We start from the raw sequence: 18,678 nt of genomic DNA, 5'->3' as shown, positions 1-18,678 counted from the left end.
TATGACCTATTTCTCCTTTCATTGTCAAAGCTGCTTAAACATTTTTTCTTACGTTTAAAAAAGGGGGCTTTTTCACATTTTTAATCTAGAAAAAGGAGTTGCTTTAGGATTAAAAAGTAAGGGAATAAGAAAGTTGGGGCATTAGTCTTGTGAAAACTAAAAAACTAAATAAACACTTACCACCAGGTGGCATAGTTATACCATAATGAATGATTGTCTCATGACTTGTTCCTGGAAAAACTTGAGAATAAAAGGCATTGTTTTTCCATCACAAAAACATCCCAGCATGCATGTACAGTAAATTCCTAGTACCTACTGTACATGACAAACCCTTGTTGCTACATTAATATTAACCACTAGTTTGGTATTGACTTCCAATACTTTTTTAGGGTGTCCTGATAGGTAACGTATCTCACCATAAAGCTGCTACATACACCATTTTAACCTTTGAAGTTACTCCAACCAAAAGTATTATTTTTTACCATCGAGCCATGAATCGAAAATGTATTACCAGTATGTAATACATTTTCGATAACATGCACAATTCACTGTGGACCACAGATTGTGACCTAGATTTATATTAAAGTTTAAGGGAAAGTACACTGCTTAAAAAATCATTATTGCGGGGTTGATTGATGCATTCCTTTCATTGTCCATCTATCACTTCAACCCCCATTTTAAATGTGTATTATTGTATCATCTCAGGCGGTTAAAGGCTGATTTGGGGTGCAATTCTTTTTTTGTTATGGGGAATGTTTTTTGGGGGAATTCTGATTTTGTATGTGTTTTTGGCAGATACTCTGGCCATTGTTGCAGGCAGATGTTATAAACAAAAGTGTTCCAATAAAAAGTAATTTGAACTAAGAATTCCGCCGGTCATTACATATAATCTCCATCAGGCGCAGATCTTGTTGGATGATGATGATTTAAAGTAAATCATTTCCCGAAGGGTCTTGGTTTGTTTACCTTTTTATTGTCATGCCCCATGCGTAGCAGGCCCTATGAGAAACAATGCATGTCCGTTTTCAATGTTCAATAATAAAACAGTTTGATATGGATGTAGATTAGTGATGGAAAGCTGCAAAGGTAACTGAAAATAATTCCCTAAAAAACCAAATCTCTGAGCCTAATGAAGAACACAACAGTCTTTAACGTAGTCCTCATCTCTTATCAAGCAGTCTCCTCTTCTGACGATTCATCCTCTGCCTCTTGCAACCACTTGATGAACTTCTGAAGCTGGAATACACAAATACAATAATGTAACATTAATGCTTTATTCCAATGTCATTGTAACCCGGGAAGCCCTGAATGAGTGGACAAACAATGCAGTTCACCACAGAAAAAGCGGTACGATCAGATAAATGTCAAGGTTGTGGCGGCGCAATACCCCGTGTGCGTGTCACCCGCCTGTCTTAGTCTGTACTGTTAGTCCCATCTTGTTATTCTTGTACTTACCCCTTGATTCTTGCGCAGCTGTCTGCTCCTGTCACTGGAGGGTTCCGGTTCCTTTGAGAACCAGCGCATAATGTTCTCCTCTTCCAAGATCTCCAGCTGGTACATGTTCATCAACACCTGTGGAAGGAAGCACCACAGCAGCATGTTATGTTTCTAAAAAGAAAATCTAAAAAAAACACACCGGATCTGAGTGACAACCACTTCACATGCAGATCATCATTCGTCGACTACCTTTTTTCACTGACAAACTAAATGGAAACTAAATGAAAACCAAGCTATGATGACTAAGACTAAATATACTGACAATTTCGTCAACAAATAAAAACTATACTAAAATGTTAGGAAGGGACTAGTGGACAAGAGATCCAGTATAAGTCATTTTACACTTGGTTGCATGCTGAAAATAGCCGATCTACAAGCTCACAACGTGTCTTTGTCGTTGTTTTTCAGCAAGTGAAAAAAACAGTCATTATGATGGCATCAATGCATTTGCCTGGAAGACATTCCAGGCGACTAAAATGTGACTGAAACAAAATAAACTATTCAAGAGACTATGACTAAAACTAAAATAGAAATGTGCTGCCAAAAACACCACTTCACATCCAGATCAGGTGCCGCTGTGCTGTTAGGTCTGTGATGATGCTGCTTGCAGAGGAAATGCCTTATTTACACGAACCTTGACCATTGCCCCCCAGTGATTCTCCTCCTCCAGGAAGTAGTCTTCAAAGGCCGCCAGGCAGTCCAATTGGTCTTGTGCCCGTTTCGCGTAGTTTTTAAACACGGGTGCCCATTGTTTCATCAGCTGAGAGAAGGGAAAACAAGAAGTGATGATGACAGACTACCCTGGAACATAGCAGCCCAGGAGCATATAGGCCTGACGTCGACATTTAAAAAATGTCTTCTAAATCCTGAGAGTTTTCTGACAATCCCATGTTTCTATATCAGTCGTTCTCAAAACATTTTCATGTCAAGGACCCCCAGAATTATATGTAGATCCAGGGACCCCCCAGAAGCAAAGATTTGAGTTAAAAACGTTCGCTCTGAAAGAATATAATTTCAAACATTTGCACCACTTTTTCAAGATTTTTCAAAAATAGCAGACCTACAAGCTCGTAGCTTGTAGATATGCTATTTTTCAATAGCTAAAGTATAGGCGTATAGTTGTAGGACTAATGGACTGGTCTAACCAATGACTAGTCTAAAAACTGTCTAAACTAAGTACTGCACCCAAAGTACCTGTATAACACAATGCTTTAAAACACCAAAAGGGGTTCCCGCCCCAAAATGGGTTTTAATTAGTATTACTCACAGGAATAAGATGCGTGACGTATTGGGACGTGGTGAGCTGTGGGCCGTGCTGTTGGAAGGGGAACTCTAGAACCACTCTGGTTAACATCTGCATCAAATCCTTCAGGGTGATGTTGTATGCATACCTGCAACGCAAAAGACTGGTTAACATCTGCATCACCTCCTTCAGGGTGATGTCGTATGCATACCTGCAACGCAGTGAAAATGAGTACAATTCTGAGAGTGTACCAAATGTAACCAAATTGACCCTACACATTTTGTACACGCTCGAGAATGAAGACGACAACCTCATTTAGGCCCGACATAAAAAATAAATTAAAAAGTCTTCCCAAAGAATATATATTCAAAGATTTGTGCCGCATTTTCACGATTTTTCAAAAATAGCAGAGCTTGTAGATCTGCTATTTTTCAATAGCTAAAGTATAACATAAAGCTTGTTAAAACACCAAAAGGGGTTCCCGTTAAGAATGTTTTTTTTATTTTTATATATTTTTTATCCCACGATTTTGTAACCCATTTTTCACCCCTGTGTCAATCATCTAATGTGATCCTGGGCTCTACACACCCTCCACCAACCTAGTCCCCATATATAGAATAGGTTATATAGAATGGGTTTTAAGCCACTGCTTACTTCAGAGAGTTGATCTCCAGCACCAGATTGTCGCAGCCGATGTTTTCGTCCAACCCTCTCTGCAGAGTTCCCAGGACCTCCATCTCAAAAACTGCAGGTGAAAACGGGAAGACGGGCCAGTCAAAGGAGATCCCAAGATTCAATACGATGCATTGGTCACATGCTCATACATATGTAATATTATGTACTGTATGTGCAGTGAAATATTGTGGTGGCAATACTACTATCGGACTAATTGCAAACGATGTCAAACATATTATAATAAGGTGTAATACAAGTAAGGTAATACAAGTTATAATACCAGCAAGACGGCGAGGAGATACGGTAGTGCAAAGTAAAATAGCAGTGACTACTAGTAAATATTCTGAGATAGATACAATGCAAAAACGTACAATTTGTGCAAGAGATATGGAAATGGTTGTAACCCCCCCCCCCCCACACACACACACACACACCTCCCACACACACCTTTGACATCGTCCATTTCAGGTGAGGGAATGACAGGTTCATCTGTGTCATCGGGTTCACTGTCCTCACTTTCACTCTCAGGGTCCGGGTTCAACTCCAAACCTGGTGAAGAAGCAAAAAAAGAAAAGAAACAGAAAAGAGATCAGATTAAAAAAATGTCTTCTACGTCCTGAGAGTTTTCTGAAAAAGCTATGTTTCTGTGTCAGTCGTGCTTCGATTTTTCAAAAATAGCAGACCTACAAGCTCGTAGCGCGCCACTCGGTGGCGCACTATTAGCTTGTAGGTCTGCTATCTTTCAATAGCTAAAGCGTCACATAATGCTAACACCAAAATGGGTTAATATCTGGTAGTAAATGCACTCATGGAGCGGCCATGCCAGCCGTTCTTACCTTAGAGACACTGGGACAACTCCTCTTCCTCCGTGTCATCATGGAACATATATATAGTATTACTTAGTATCTTTCTTACCCCAGAGACACTGGGACAACTCCTCTTCCTCTGTGTCCTCCAGACTGTTGGCCTTCCAGACGTAACCTTTCCCCTCCGTGCCGACCTCTGCAGGGTTGAATACTGAAGGGGAACAAGATTATTATGAAAGGTTAGCCCGCTGACAGCGAAGGTTTGTAGGCATGTAATGATATATCGTATATCAATATTAATCCCAACGATATATTTTTTTAGGGGGGCTAGTGAATTATGGTGTGTGAGATATGAAATGTGAGCTTTAATCATATTCAAGTGTTCTGTATAGGGGAGCTGTGTGTCTGACTGTGCCCAGGTGATGGTGGTCGTTGATGCTCATTAATACATCAAGGAAGGCAATTATGTTTCTGCACTGTCAAAAGTAATGCTACTTCTTTTGAAATGTAGTTAGATAAAAAATGTGAAAAAAGCTTGGGGGGGAAGATAAATTATATATTTTTTTAAAGATTTTAAATGGTAATTTTTCTGGAAAATATCTTTTGTTTAAAATATCGTGAAATCGTATCGTGAACCTCATATCGTGATACGAATCTTATCGTGAGTTGAGTGAATCGTTACATGCCTATTTATTTGTGACTGAATATTAAAAGAAATCAAAATAAAATAGCACTCACATTTCTGTTTGTTTTTGTCTTTACTCTGACCAACTTCCGTATCGTCACTTAGGAACTCATCATCGTCCTCCTCCTCTTCCTCCTCTGGGTGATGCATGGACACCACGGTGCCTTCTGGGAGAGACACGTTTGGGCCAATCACCACCTGAGAAAGAGGACCAATCACAACACTCGTTTCATTCGCGGAGAATGTAAACTGATTTGTAAAGCATCAATGTCATTTCCCTGGGGCGATACTTCCGCTGAAATCCCGCAACTTCCACCCAAACAAATGACAGCCTCTACAGCGTAGGTCTTGTCCTATAATTTAATCTTATTGTCTATTGTGCTACTAATTTACAGAAATTAATGATGAATCGCATGCTTTACTTACATTGTACGCTAAGACACATCGTTGGTTTAGTCTGACACCCTCTTTGACGTCGGCCCCGTCGCAGACCAGCGACTGCGTGATCTCCACATTACTAGCAACGTGGACGTTATTCCAGATGTAGGCGCGGTGCAGGATTACATTGTCACCTGGTGGATCACAACATGTTTGCTCACTCAACCGTTACATGTATAATTATTTATTTATTGATTGTTCAAATACACTAGTGGTTCTCAAAATGTTTTCATGTCAATCGGATCTGTCATTTTCAAATAGCCAATGTATATAGGGTTAACGGCCAAATACATCCATTTCTGGGGCTCCTTGACATGAAATAGTTTGAGAACCACTGATATAGAAACATAGGGTTTTTCAGAAAACTGTCAGGATTTAAAATGGCATTTGTAGAATCGTGCTCAGGTCTAAATGGGACAATAAGACCGGTTGGTACCTATGGTGCAGTTGTTGCCGATGACGCTGTTGGAGATGTGACAGTTGGCGCCGATGCTGGTGTCGGAGCCAATCAGGACGTTCTCCTCCATCTGGCTGCCGTGCCCCAGGCTGACCCCCGACCCCCGGTAGACGTTGTGGCGAGAATATGTGCAGCTGCGCCCCTTCTGGTCGGTGAAGTTGGCCTCGGGCGTCAGAGGGTAGGCCCACCGGCGGACCAGGTCCGACGACACCGAGTCGTACATGAGCATGTTGGTCACGCGGGCGCCGTAGCCGTCCTTCGTCACGTGCATGTGGATCTGGTTGCCGAGGATCTACGGGTCAAGAAGCCGAGAGGGGAGAAATACTTCTATGGTCATTATATAATAGCACTTTACGTAGACTTGGATAGCATTTTATACAGACTTATAGTCATAGCACTTTATAGTATATATGAATAGTAGAGCATAGTATGTATAGTTTATATGTATAGTTTCATTATATAGATATTCCACTGTTACGTTCTTAGCTTACGCATGTTTCATGATAACTACTTTTTATGTATGTGATGTATTGCCATGCTTTTTGTTCTTGCTTAATGTAAGTCGCTCTGGATTAAGATTCTAAATGCCTAAATTGTAAATTGTATTATGGGGTATACATTGGTTAACCAATTATGAGCGGGAACCCCTTTTGAGGGGCGCTAGCCCCTCCTATGTCCAGCTTTGAGGAATTGTGTAAACACAAACATCGTCCCAACACAACAAACATTGAATGCCATTGACAATGTATAACACAAACATTGAAGACAAAAGTGAGGACGCAAATTGTGATTGGCCGGAATGAGATGATGTACTATGACGACAAGAGCACCCCCTCACTTCACACCGGTGTGATTTTTAACTATACCTTTCAAGACGGGAACCCATTGTGTACAATATATAGCAACATATTATTTTTGAGGGGCGCTAGCCCCTCCTATACACAGGTTTAATGTTTGTCTTTAGTTCAATGTTGGTTTTGTAAACGCATTGACAATGAAGGGAAAATGTACGTCATAATGTGTCATTTACGTCATATTGTCTCTTTATTCGTTAATGGCGTTTAATGTTACATCACCTAATTAACATGAGTTAGACTTTAATATATTTAATATCAGAGCCCCTTACTTCACACGGGTGTGATTTCTTTTGAATAAATATTTGAAGGTTTTCAGGAAAAAAAAGATCAGAATTTAGGTTTTTAGAATCGGCCATGGTCCTAAATGGGTTAAGTTGTATTGAAGGGCCATCACAACAAGTAACAAGTCAAAGTTGACTTCATATGTGAGCTCATAAGCTTGTAGATCGGTCGAATATAGTATAATCTACTATTTTCAAGTATAAATTAAGCATTAGGCCTTACACTGGTCAAGTTGAAATCGATGGCGGTTCTGGAAACATATGTGAGTTCATGCGTACTAATTAGTCCTTCAGTCATCATACCTCTTCATTGACCAAAAGCCCTCTGACAAAGTCATTCCTCGTTTGGTAGTCAAAGTTGTCCGTGAAGAGCTCAGCAACCTGAGAGGAGAGAAAACAATGTTCATTAATTACTCAATATATTGATCGGACTATGGTTTCTGGCTTAGCTAGAAGGCTGACAACACAGTCAAACTCAAATCCAACAGTGATGTTTTGAGCCACTGCTCTTCAGACTCGTGAAGTAAGTTTGATGAAAAGCATTAGCTTGAAATGTCACTTGTGGAGCAATCAAAACACTCTATGACCTCCTCACATCAGAACAATGGCATTTAGGATTTAAAAATAAAGTGGCAATGTTTTTCCCTCTTACACCAAATCTTAAACCAAAAATAACCGATCTACAGGCTCATAATGTGTCGCAACGCAACAGGTTATAGGCTTGTAGATCAGCCATGTTTGCCAAATGTCCACTCCAAAATAGGGATGCTAGGGTGTAGAGCAGGGTTCCCCAATAGGCGGCCCGCGGGCCATTTGCGGCCCACAGAGCGCCCCCTTGTGGCCCATGAAAGAATTTCCAAAAAAAAAAAAAAAAACTTTTTTTTTTTCTTTTTTTTTTTTAAGGTTCCCAGATATAAATGGCATTAAATGGGGGTCAGTAGCCTATGCATGTCAAACTGGGCATCCTTTTCAAATGGGGTCTTGCCCTGAAAATGAATTTTCAGGCAAGACCTCGACCTCGCGCGTGCAGACTCGGCCCCCAGCCTGGTACGCTAGTCAAAATATGGCCCTTGAGGAAAATTAATTGGGGAACCCTGGTGTAGAGGGAGTTACAATGTGCTTCCAGCTTGAAGACTGACCTGTTGTGAACAGATACTGATGTGACAGTAAAGACTGACCTGTCGTGAACAGATACTGATGTGACAGTCCAAGAGATCGTGTCTGATTTCAAACTCATCACTTCCACTATGGAAAATGTTCTGCAGAAGAAAAAGCACATCATCAACGGTCACATAAAACTAAATGTCGTTTAGAAAAAGACAAAGTCACTAATTTCAAAATGCCACAGGGTGTAAATGTGCTGCAAAGTGCTTAAGATTATTTGGTCACCAACCAGTGTTGTTTTCGTCGACTAAAACTTCATCAACTACCTTTTTTCACTGACAAAAACTAAATAGAAACTAAATGAAAACTAAGCTACGATGACTAAAACTAAGACTAAATATATCGACAATTTCGTCAAGAAATAAAAACCAGACTAAAATGTTAGGGAGGGACTAGTGGACAAGAGATCCAGTACGAGTTATTTTACACTTGGTTGCATGCTGAAAATAGCAGATCTACAAGCTCACAATTTTCAGCAAGTGTAAAAACAGTCATTACGACGGCATCAAGGCCCCGCCAAAACACATTTTAGTCCACTAAATCAACTGTGGATTTAGTAAACTAAAACCGCCTGACATTTAGTCGACTCAAATTAGACTAACACTAAGACATTCCAGGTGACAAAAATGTGACTAAAACTAAATTAAAACTATTCAAAAGACTATGACTAAACTAAAATCAAATGTTGCTGCCAAAAACACCACTGTCACCAACCATGGGGAACTGTATCTTCTTCAGGCCTTGTGTCTTCTGATAGTGCAGGACCCGCTGGGTCTGGCTGTCCAAGGCCACGATGATGTCATCCTCCTCGCAGCGAGACTTGTGACCTGGCGACGACTCTTTGAAGATCATGGTCATCACCGAGGCGTTCTTCTCCATCTTTCTCCGATGCCTTCGGTAATGAAGTACGATAATAACTAACTAACTAAAAACTATTCAAGAGACTACGACTAAAAACAAAACAAAAAATCTGCCCAAAACAACACTGTTAAGTCACCTGTGCTCCTGCAGTGCCTTGCTGACGTCGATGTTAGACACCACGTCTCCATAGACCAACACGAAGTCGGAGCGCACCAGCGACTTGGCCTCCACGTCCCTCAGCACGTCGCCCAGGGAACGGTACATGTCTGACGTGATGATGTGGACCACGTTCTGAGAGGTGGGACGACACCATTTGGAGTTCCTGTTTGTTGGAGTCAGAGGGAGACAGATATATCACATCCACCTTCATCATTATCCCATTAAGACCTGAGCTTGATTCTACAAATACCTTCTAAATCCTGACAGTCCCCCAAAATGTTATGCATTTGGCTATTCCAGGGATCCCCCAGAAGCAAAGATTGAAAAGAGGATAATTCAAGCTTGGCCTAGAGCTGCAATGATGGTGAGTTTAACGTTGTTTAATACAAGCAGATCGCAAATGTAAATTGGATGAGTAGGGACTAGGGAGTCAATGGAGGGTATTGCAACTCTAGATTCATCCCATTAAAAAAAAAGAGTTGCAATTGTGACAGAATGTGACAGAATGAGTCTGGTGTCTCTGGCTTGTTTTTGAAGGTGGGTTGGCTTATTTCTCTCAGGAGAGTTGGCAACACTGCTCCACCGGCCAGAGTGGTAGATGACTGTTCTCCCACAGAGGACAGGAGGAGATTCGGGTTCAAATCCCATGGTAGGACGTACAACCTACGAATGACAGCTTTAAATGTGATCGCAATATCAGCCTATACTTACAGCAAGTGTTCCTTGATCTTATGCGACATCCAGCAGCAGAACACAAACGTTTCTTGCACCCCCGTTGAAGTGAGGAACTCCAGGGTGTAGTCGATCATAGACACATTGCACAGAGGTAGCAGAGCCTGTGTGGACGAACATGAGGACAATACAAGACAACTGTAAGTTTCATCATATCAAACCAAAGCATGCATTCTTTAAAGATTAAGTTTTAGCCAGTTGTGAATGTGAACATTTCTAAATAAGTCATTTCATATCGGACAGCTGTGTGACATGCAAACAGCTGTGCGACATCAACTACTAGATAATTACAGTTCACATTCAGTACAGTTTTTCCACCTAAATTAACATGTAGATAGATAGGCAAGTAATGTGACAGTTAATAACATCAAATGACTGTGTATGTCCATCAAATAATTCCAACGAATCTATTCAAATTAGCTTTATTGGCATGAGAAAACACGAATCACTTATAAGTTGCCTTGTCATCAGAAAACCATGGAGCTTTTTCCAGTTACAATGACAAGCAACCGGGTTTCGTGTACTGTCTTGTCTGCCATTAACGTCTCCTTGTGATAAGAAGTCGTTGATGACTCGTCACGTATCATTCTATTTATCCTACTATGAAAGAATGAGCTCTGTGTCATCATGCTGAGGTGGTGGTGACAGCGACAACAGCACACTCACTCACTCACTCAACAGCTCGTTAGCATAGCATAGCTAGCTAGCCCAACTATATCAACCCAAGCGTTATAATACCCGTGGCTGGTCTTTGGAGACGGGGAAGAACTTCCGATTGAAGCTGTCAGCGATCAGCACAGCCTGCAGTGGCTGCTCCTCTTCCTCCTGCTCGGTTTTCCTGCTCCCGGACAGCCCAGGACGGCTCTGTTTGCCTGCTTTGGCTGCAGCCATGTTTCACTCTCTCCACACACCACAGACACAACACTCTGGCTCCTCCGGTAGGCGTGACGTCAACCCTGACAAGTACGGACGGAGGGCCGTTGGGGTCAATCTGAAAAATCGCGGCAGCATCTTGACATTGGGGTCAAACATTGACCCCATGGCATAAAGCAGTGGTTTTTGAACCATTTCCTAATTATGACAGGCAATTCCTGCTGTCAAAATATGTTTGAAATAGACACTCATGCTTTCCAAGGTGTGATTTGGGGTCCTAAGGATGAATACAAAATGAATATCAACATCTTAAAACCAAAATGTTGAATTGTGGGTTTGAGCTCACATGCCTTTTTGATGTAAATCAAACGGGGGGACGGGGGGGGGACGACCACCTGTCAGTGGGGAGTGTTGGCTGGGAGGCTCAAGGACCACTGGTAGGTCCCCGGACCACTGGTTGACAACCACTGCCATAAAGCCATAAGCCAGACCCCCAAAATGGTACATAATAGGCTGTGGACCCCCATTTGGGAGGATTTGATAAGAGACACATTGTTGTTACATTATATTAGCCTAGAAGAATCCAGGCTGATTCACTCTGTTCTGCAAATCAGTAACAGGGGGTCCAGATTAGTACAGGGTGTCTGTACTACAAAAAATTACAAAACAATTTGTCTAAAAAAAACCAAGATAATTTAAATTTACACAATACTGATAATAGCGCTGTCAAATGAATCTATGAAGCCATCAAAACTGCAGAGCAGCATCCCTTGGAGGCAACCCATGACACCTGTCTGAACTCTGATGTCTGATTTTGTACATTTGTTTTCTCAAAAACAAATGTAAATCACGTGGCATTTTAACATTGCAAATTGCATACATTTACCATATCATTCTGCTTATAATAGGTCGTAACTTAAGTTATAACATTGATTTAAACAAACGATTTCCAGAATTTATCAGCTTAGGTTTTATCCTCGTTTCAAAATGATCTCCATCTCACAAGGGGTGAGATGGGTGTCGTACTATATTCAGTCCAAGCACAATAATAAAACAAAGGCTCAACATGAATGTTTTATTTCATAGACACCTTTGGGTTTACATGTGAATCAACATGTTGTACTTTTAACAGAGACAAACACATCTGGCTCCTGCCCTGAACACTTTAGACAAGAACCTTCATTTACTGTTCTGTCAAAACTCAACAGTCTCTCAGATGTTCCCAGAAATACCACGACTACTGGTGCTGTTCAACTATCCTCTTTGCGTGCTCCAGCAGAGAGTCATACTGAAGTGTCTTGCTCTTCCATGCAGTTGGAATTCCCTGAAGTCCGATCTATGGAAATGTAAGCACACTAGTTATACGGGCATGTTGGTATCAACATTATTCTATTTAATTACAGAAGCAGGCATTTAGATTCACAGGCATACTTGCCACTGACCGGACTTCTAATAATAACTAAATTCCTGAATCAATCAAATAACCAATCAATCAATTGTTGTTGCAAAGTTAAAAACATCATAAATCCTGTACCAAACCTAGAACAAATAAAACAATTTAAATATCCATTCCAGCGGTGCCCAAACTATTTTAGCCCGTTGTATTTGGCCGAATGTTACATTTTTTATATGATTATGGCAAATAATAATCACAGAATGTCTGAATGCACTGAGAGACAAGCATCTGCTGTATACTACTCCCGCAGTAGCTCTATACATCTCCTTACAACAGTGTTTTACCAGATTTTACCGTTTGCGCTAAATAACACCATAAAACTGCCATTACCCTTTTCATGTCGCACACAAGGGGTGCAAGCACCACAATTTGGGTACCCCTGGTTTAACCCATTTTGGGCGGGAACGCCTTTTGGTGTTAGCATCATGATATGCTTTAGCTATTGAAAAATAGCAGATCTACAAGCTCATAGCGCGCCACCGAGTGGCGCGCTACGAGCTTGTAGGTCTGCTATTTTTGAAAAATCGAGAATCTGATCTCAGGTCAAAATGGGTTTCCCCCGTGTGGCAGCAGCGTACCTGAGCCCCAAGACAGGCCCCGATGAAGGAGCCCCGGCTACTGGTGCATCCCCCGCAGCTCATGGTGTCTCTGACGGCCTGGTCGTACTCCGTGGCCACCAGGACCCCATGCAGCGCTGCTTGGAACGCACCGGGCAGACCTGAAGGAAAGGGAAAAAAAGTGTGAATGAAGCAAGGGAGTGTTCATTTCTCACGCTGCAATTCACCCTTTGTCAAGTCCCGCCCGTGGTTCTGCCCCTCTTCACACCCATTGGTTGCCGTTTGGTTGGACAAAAATCCTCCCTCTCCAGCCACTACCATTGAAATAAGGCGTTTTTCAGTTGCTTCGTATTGATATTCTGTGCGTTCAATTCTTATTTTAAACTTGGTGTCAGTAAAAAAGGAACATCACAGGTGCAGCATGGTGACTGGGCATATCATGTTTATTTTTAGTTCTTTCCAAAAAAATATGTTTTAGCAAATTCAATAAAAACAAGGCGGAAACCAGGGCGGAACAAGGCAGAAAGAGCCTGCTGGTTAGTCAGTCAGGGACCAATCAGAAAGAAAAGTTGACAAAGGGTGAATTGTAAAAAGTTTCTGAGAATTAATCGAGCACCATATCATGTTCAAGGATAAGCGACATACACAGACATTTCTACAGTTAGTTAGAAGTATACGTTGACAAGCTTCAGAAGGCTATATCAGAAGTACGCTGTTGCCAGAATTCAAGAGAGACTATTGCGGTTACCTCAGGTGTTTGGAAACACAGTGGGGATTAGCTCCTGGGGAGTCTTGGACAAATTATCCTTTACTTGATGAATATGGCCTAAAAAAAAGAAACAAAAATGTGCACGTTTTACTTGGAAGGATACAACAATTATTATGCCAAACCCAAAAGATGCAATTTGTGTGTGCGTGCGTGTGTACAGTAGACAAATTGTGCATAATATATTTGTTTAACTAAGAAATATAGTACTGCCTTCAATATCAGGTCAAAGAAACACAAAATGGCATTGTAACTTAAAAATGTGACCCCAATTAGCTGACTGCTCAAAACAACTGCGCACACACACACACACACACACACACACACACACACACACACACACACACACACACACACACACACACACACACACACACACACACACACACACACACACACACACACACACACACACACACACACACACACACACACACACACACACACAGTTAGGAGCGCTTGGCAGTTGGCACTGCTCGATAAATAATAAAAAAACAGGAAAAGCTGATGAAATGATGAAGAGACCATTATTAACATACAGAAGAATAAACCCTGACTGCCGTGACCGGGCGGGGTCACATGACTGTGGTGTGATGCAGTGAAAGTGCTGTGGGCCTCACATACCAACCACAGCTTTGTCCAGGTCCTGAGCCTGCTTTCTGTTCGGGTCACTGAGCTGCGCAAGCACCGATTCCAAGGCCTTCGGATCGGCACCATTCAGGATGAAATGTTCCAGGAACCTGGAAAAATAATTCAGCTCGTCTATATTTTTACTCCCATTGTCGGCGAGATGATCCCCCTTGTCTGCCGAGGTCGCCTGGTCATTTTGTTCCTCCCTCTCGGGTTTTGTGCATGTTAGATTTGAGGTATTTGGCCATAGTTGGACAGCGGATTTACAGTAAATCGTTTTTATAATGCTCAAGCAAGTGATTTTCATATCTGATACTCAAAGTAATGGAATCCAATCCAGTGAAAATCTAACATACCACTACGGTGTGTTTTTCGGAAAATGTTCGGCAGTATAATGTCAAGTGGGTTAAAACAACATGCCAGGCATGAGCCCTGTTGTTAAATGCACTGACCTCGCTGCTGCCAGAGTCTCTGCCACACACAGGTCGTTGTTCTGGGTGACGCGGACAGCGCTCTCCACCTTTTCCAGCATGTCAGGTTTCCCTGCATAGCGAGCCACCACAGGAGCCAGTTTTGCGATGCCATCTATCTGGCAGTCCGTTTCACAACCTGAACAAAAATGCAAAGTAACATTACCATGCTTCCCTTTTGGGATATCCCAGTTAGCATACTTACAGTAACTTACATTATAGATTTTTAAGCATTGCAGTTTTACCAGTTTCTTCGTTGCCTGCATCTATATTCTTCAGGAAGCTCTTTAAGCTTGCATGTCTCCATGGTCCCTCAATGGGTAGTTGAGGTCTTGGGCCTGGTATAGCGACAATAAATAAATAGAAATGCATCAAATAAAATGAAAATACATGTATGCATTTTTTGCATATATGTATTTTACCTACAGCAAAACCTTAGCCCATAACCTTCAATCAATATTGAAGTTTCCTTTTCATGTCACTGTGAAAATGTCTCTTTTCTGTGTCCTTTGACTATAATATAGAATATAGAATATATAGAATATTGCACATTCATCCACTATCTCAAGTTTAATGTAGGGAATACCTTCCTCTTCAACACCACCTTACCTCCTCTCTCTCTGTACGGATCATTGACCGGTGTATCATACTCTGACCCGGGTCCAAAGGACTGTAATGTCCGCTTCTTCAAATCGTCAACATCTAGACCTGGTTAAATAGGGAATAAATCACATTGCAGACAACATTATATTCTTCACATCAAACATTAGACTGACACAAAACATAATCAAATTGCCAAAACATGAAGATGCCATTTGAAGTCCTGTGTTTATTACTTTATTTGAATCACAGGCTAGGCTAGGCTAATTGTATACAGTATGATGGATTCTAGGGATGACTTTTAACGATAATTTCATAATCGATTAATGGGCCGATTATTTAAACGATAAGTCGTGTTATGGCACGCATTTAGCCATCGGCTCATAAATTTGATTCTAGGTTCTTTTAGACATGTTCTACTAACAAAAAAAGACATTAAAGATGAATAATTAATTAAAAAAAACATTATGTTTTGCTCGGCTGCTGATTAGGCTGCTATTCAAATAAAGCCACCATTGTTGTGTGTGATATTTTTCTTTGCAGTCGCTACTGTGCATGTGCAACTATCAGCACATTGTAAGGGCAGAGAGATGGCTCACTGCTCTTTAGTTTATATTAGTTACATTTAACACTGGAAAAACTTTTGAAAAACACACACAATTAATTGCAAAAAACCTCATCGGCAAAACATTTAGTTGCCGATTCGATTACAATTACTAAATTAGTTGGCAACTAATTGAATAGAGTATTTCACCCAGGCCAAGAACGTACTTATTTTCTATCAATTATACAACCATTGAAGCCTTGTTGAATTCATGGAGATATTTTGGTTTTTGTCACAAGAAAGACAATTATTTGATGACCGTCTCAGTCTCCTCAAATTACTAGAAATACGACCCAAAGAATCTCAATGAATCAAGGCTTCATGTGTGCAATTTATTGTGAACCTTTAAGCTCATTCAACAAGGTTGGAGCATCTGGTCAGGATGCCTCTTGAGCGCCTCCCTAGGGAGGGCCTCGATGCACGTCCCACTGGAAGGAGACCCCGGGCAGACCAAGGATGAGATGGAGAGATTATATCTCCAAAATGACCTGGGAACGCCTCGGGATCCCCCAGAGTGAAGTTACTAATGTTGCTGTGGAGAGGAAAGTCTGGAGCTCTCTGGTGGAACCGTTGCCCCCGCGACCCGACTACGTATAAGCGGTTGAAGATGGATGGATGGAGCGACAAGCCTACCTCCACATACGGACAACGACTCGAGCAGCACATAGGCCTGGTCTCCGTAGCAGCTCTGCTTGCCCGTCTCCCTCCTGTAGAACGGGTTGGCAGACTCCGGGCGGAACTCAGGCTGAGGGTTCTCGGACAGCAGACCTTTCAGCTTCTGCAGGTCGTACACCCAGTGGAGAGGCTGGGCTGCAGGCAGCGATGTGACATGATGGGGACAAAACGTCATTCATCGGACACAAGGAACCGGTGGAGCAGATTGACTGATTGGAATAAAATAAAACAGCGCACATCCTCCGATCTTGGTGCTGAGCCAAACTGTTAAACTAACAGAAAGCATGAAGAAAAGAAAAGGCTCGCAACTCACTTTTGTAATGCTCCAAATATTTATTCACAATCACAGCAGGCAGGACATACAACGTTTCTTTTGAAGACCAATACCGGTCGAAACGTTGTATGTCCTGCCTGCTGTGAATAAATATTTGGAGGATTACAAAAGTGAGTTTTCTTTTCTTCTTTGCAGATTGACTGATTCCCAACAGGATTACATATGCAGGAAACGTGTACTTCATGACAGTGCACTGCAGGCAGCAGACAAATACTTGCCAATATGCTGATGCTTGCTATGCTGATGAATTGACTACATACTAGGACCTCAATAGAAACAATTAAGTCCACAGGACTTTTTTTTTGTCCTATCCTTTTCGTGATAGTTTATTTTATTAACAGTCCTATTTTTATACGAGCACGGCAATGTCAATTCAAACCTCCTTATTTTGATTGCATGCCATTCCAAATAGAAGAAGTGATGAAACAATTGAAACTATAATGATGACTGAGCAGACACAAGGTTAGGTAAACAGAATGCAATACTGATTAGTTTGTGATTTTACCAACCTGCTGCATCTGCTACAGCTGATCCAACTATGGCCCCTAGAGCTCTCTCGGCCAGAGCTAAGGACATCTGTAAGTAACGATCGAAGTGCAGATTATTATTAATGCATGTTTAAAATGCATTTATGCAGCGCTGCAGTCAGTGCAAAAATAAACATGCAACGCTACACTTAATTGTAACACACTGTGTTCTGTGTTCACATGTTTTTAATTAAAAAAAACATATCGGAAGCCCGCCCCGCCCCCGTTCATAATTAAGTGGGTAACATTAATGAAAACTTGAATAACGTGCAAACGTGGTAAATTCGTCTTACCGTAACCGTTGACTCCTTATCTAGTACCAGATAAATAGATAGATAGATCACTCACATATGAAACCTGCTGTTTCCTCACTACGGAATGGTCAAAGGTCCAAAATTACACTACCAGATTCGCCCTGTAAAAGCGCACATCAAAACGGCGAAGGCGCGTTTATATTTATAACGGTTTATAAAACGTTATGATCATCATAACGATAAAGCATTACTACCCAACTATAAACATAATAATAAAATGGAGAACACATTCAATGGGAGATTATGGGACATTCTTCATAATCGAGTATGTTTATACTTCTGTACTTTTACTCAAGTTTACATATTATTTTTTTAATACAGGGAGGGCGTTTACTTGTAACAAGCAATCTCTATTCTCTACAATCATGTAATATTAAATCTGGGTAGCCTGCTTCTTCCTCCACTGTAAACGACCTTTTTATTTTAAATATATAATATAAAATAGAATACCTCGTTGGCCGCTTGTTGTGGAAAAGAGGTCCTTGATTCTTGAGTCTCTTAGTCATTCACAGTTTTCATTTATTTTTTAATAATTGTTTTGGAAAATGTTGCAGACCCCGCTGCGCGACAGAGTACACTAAAGAATAAAGAAATATATTAAAAAATAAATGAAAACTGTAAATGAAAAAACACGGCCCCCTCACATATACAGTAGATGCACATCACATGCATAAAGTGAATGGCAAATCGAGTGGCAAAGTGAGTGACAAAGTGAATTAAATGTTGTTTAAAGTCATTTAATGGAATCAAATAGGACTTTTCTCGTTTTTTGCCACTCAGTAGGCGTTCCCGCATAACTTCCGGGTATGATGATGATGTCACGCACATACCCTCTATTAGAAGGACAATATTAGTCACCAGAAAAAAGGTTGGGTGCTTTTCGATGAATCCATTATGGTTAAATCAAACAAAAATGTTTGGTCAAACCATGTGACTCCCAGGCTTCGTACACACATAAAGAACGAATGTTCTGTGCTCTGCCTGTGTTTCATGACCGCCCCAATGCTTTTCCAATGG

General features: G+C 41.2%; 2 protein-coding genes across 3 annotated transcripts; both read right to left on the bottom strand.

The window, feature by feature from the left end:
• Positions 1–951: 951 nt before the first annotated feature.
• eif2b5 (eukaryotic translation initiation factor 2B, subunit 5 epsilon) lies at positions 952–10,758 on the bottom strand. 2 transcript variants are annotated; one of them, XM_083782878.1, is made up of 16 exons: positions 10,594–10,758; positions 9,835–9,959; positions 9,101–9,286; positions 8,818–8,995; positions 8,118–8,198; positions 7,243–7,320; positions 5,781–6,093; positions 5,333–5,478; positions 4,960–5,104; positions 4,331–4,432; positions 3,863–3,964; positions 3,395–3,485; positions 2,765–2,951; positions 2,132–2,257; positions 1,456–1,572; positions 952–1,236 (listed from the first exon to the last, which is right to left on the bottom strand). In XM_083782878.1, exons 1-16 carry the CDS (start codon positions 10,744–10,746, stop codon positions 1,171–1,173), a joined length of 2,196 nt encoding a protein of 731 aa, XP_083639004.1. In that variant the 5' UTR covers positions 10,747–10,758; the 3' UTR covers positions 952–1,170. The 2 variants fall into 2 exon arrangements, with proteins under 2 accessions (XP_083639004.1, XP_083639005.1); XM_083782879.1 differs by having other exon boundaries at positions 2,765–2,888.
• Positions 10,759–11,799: 1,041 nt separating this feature from the next.
• LOC310871403 (crystallin J1A-like) lies at positions 11,800–17,720 on the bottom strand. The gene is made up of 10 exons (XM_083782894.1): positions 17,641–17,720; positions 17,330–17,396; positions 16,445–16,621; positions 15,217–15,315; positions 14,853–14,945; positions 14,590–14,746; positions 14,132–14,247; positions 13,490–13,567; positions 12,763–12,902; positions 11,800–12,064 (listed from the first exon to the last, which is right to left on the bottom strand). The coding sequence occupies exons 2-10, from the start codon at positions 17,394–17,396 to the stop codon at positions 11,966–11,968; spliced, it is 1,026 nt and encodes a 341-aa protein (XP_083639020.1). The 5' UTR covers positions 17,641–17,720; the 3' UTR covers positions 11,800–11,965.
• Positions 17,721–18,678: the final 958 nt, after the last annotated feature.

Source organism: Protomyctophum parallelum, assembly GCF_964188405.1.
Source record: "Protomyctophum parallelum genome assembly, chromosome: 14".
NCBI lineage: Eukaryota > Metazoa > Chordata > Actinopteri > Myctophiformes > Myctophidae > Protomyctophum > Protomyctophum parallelum.
Note: the sequence above shows the minus strand (reverse complement) of the source record. Positions and strands in the feature narration are given on the sequence as shown.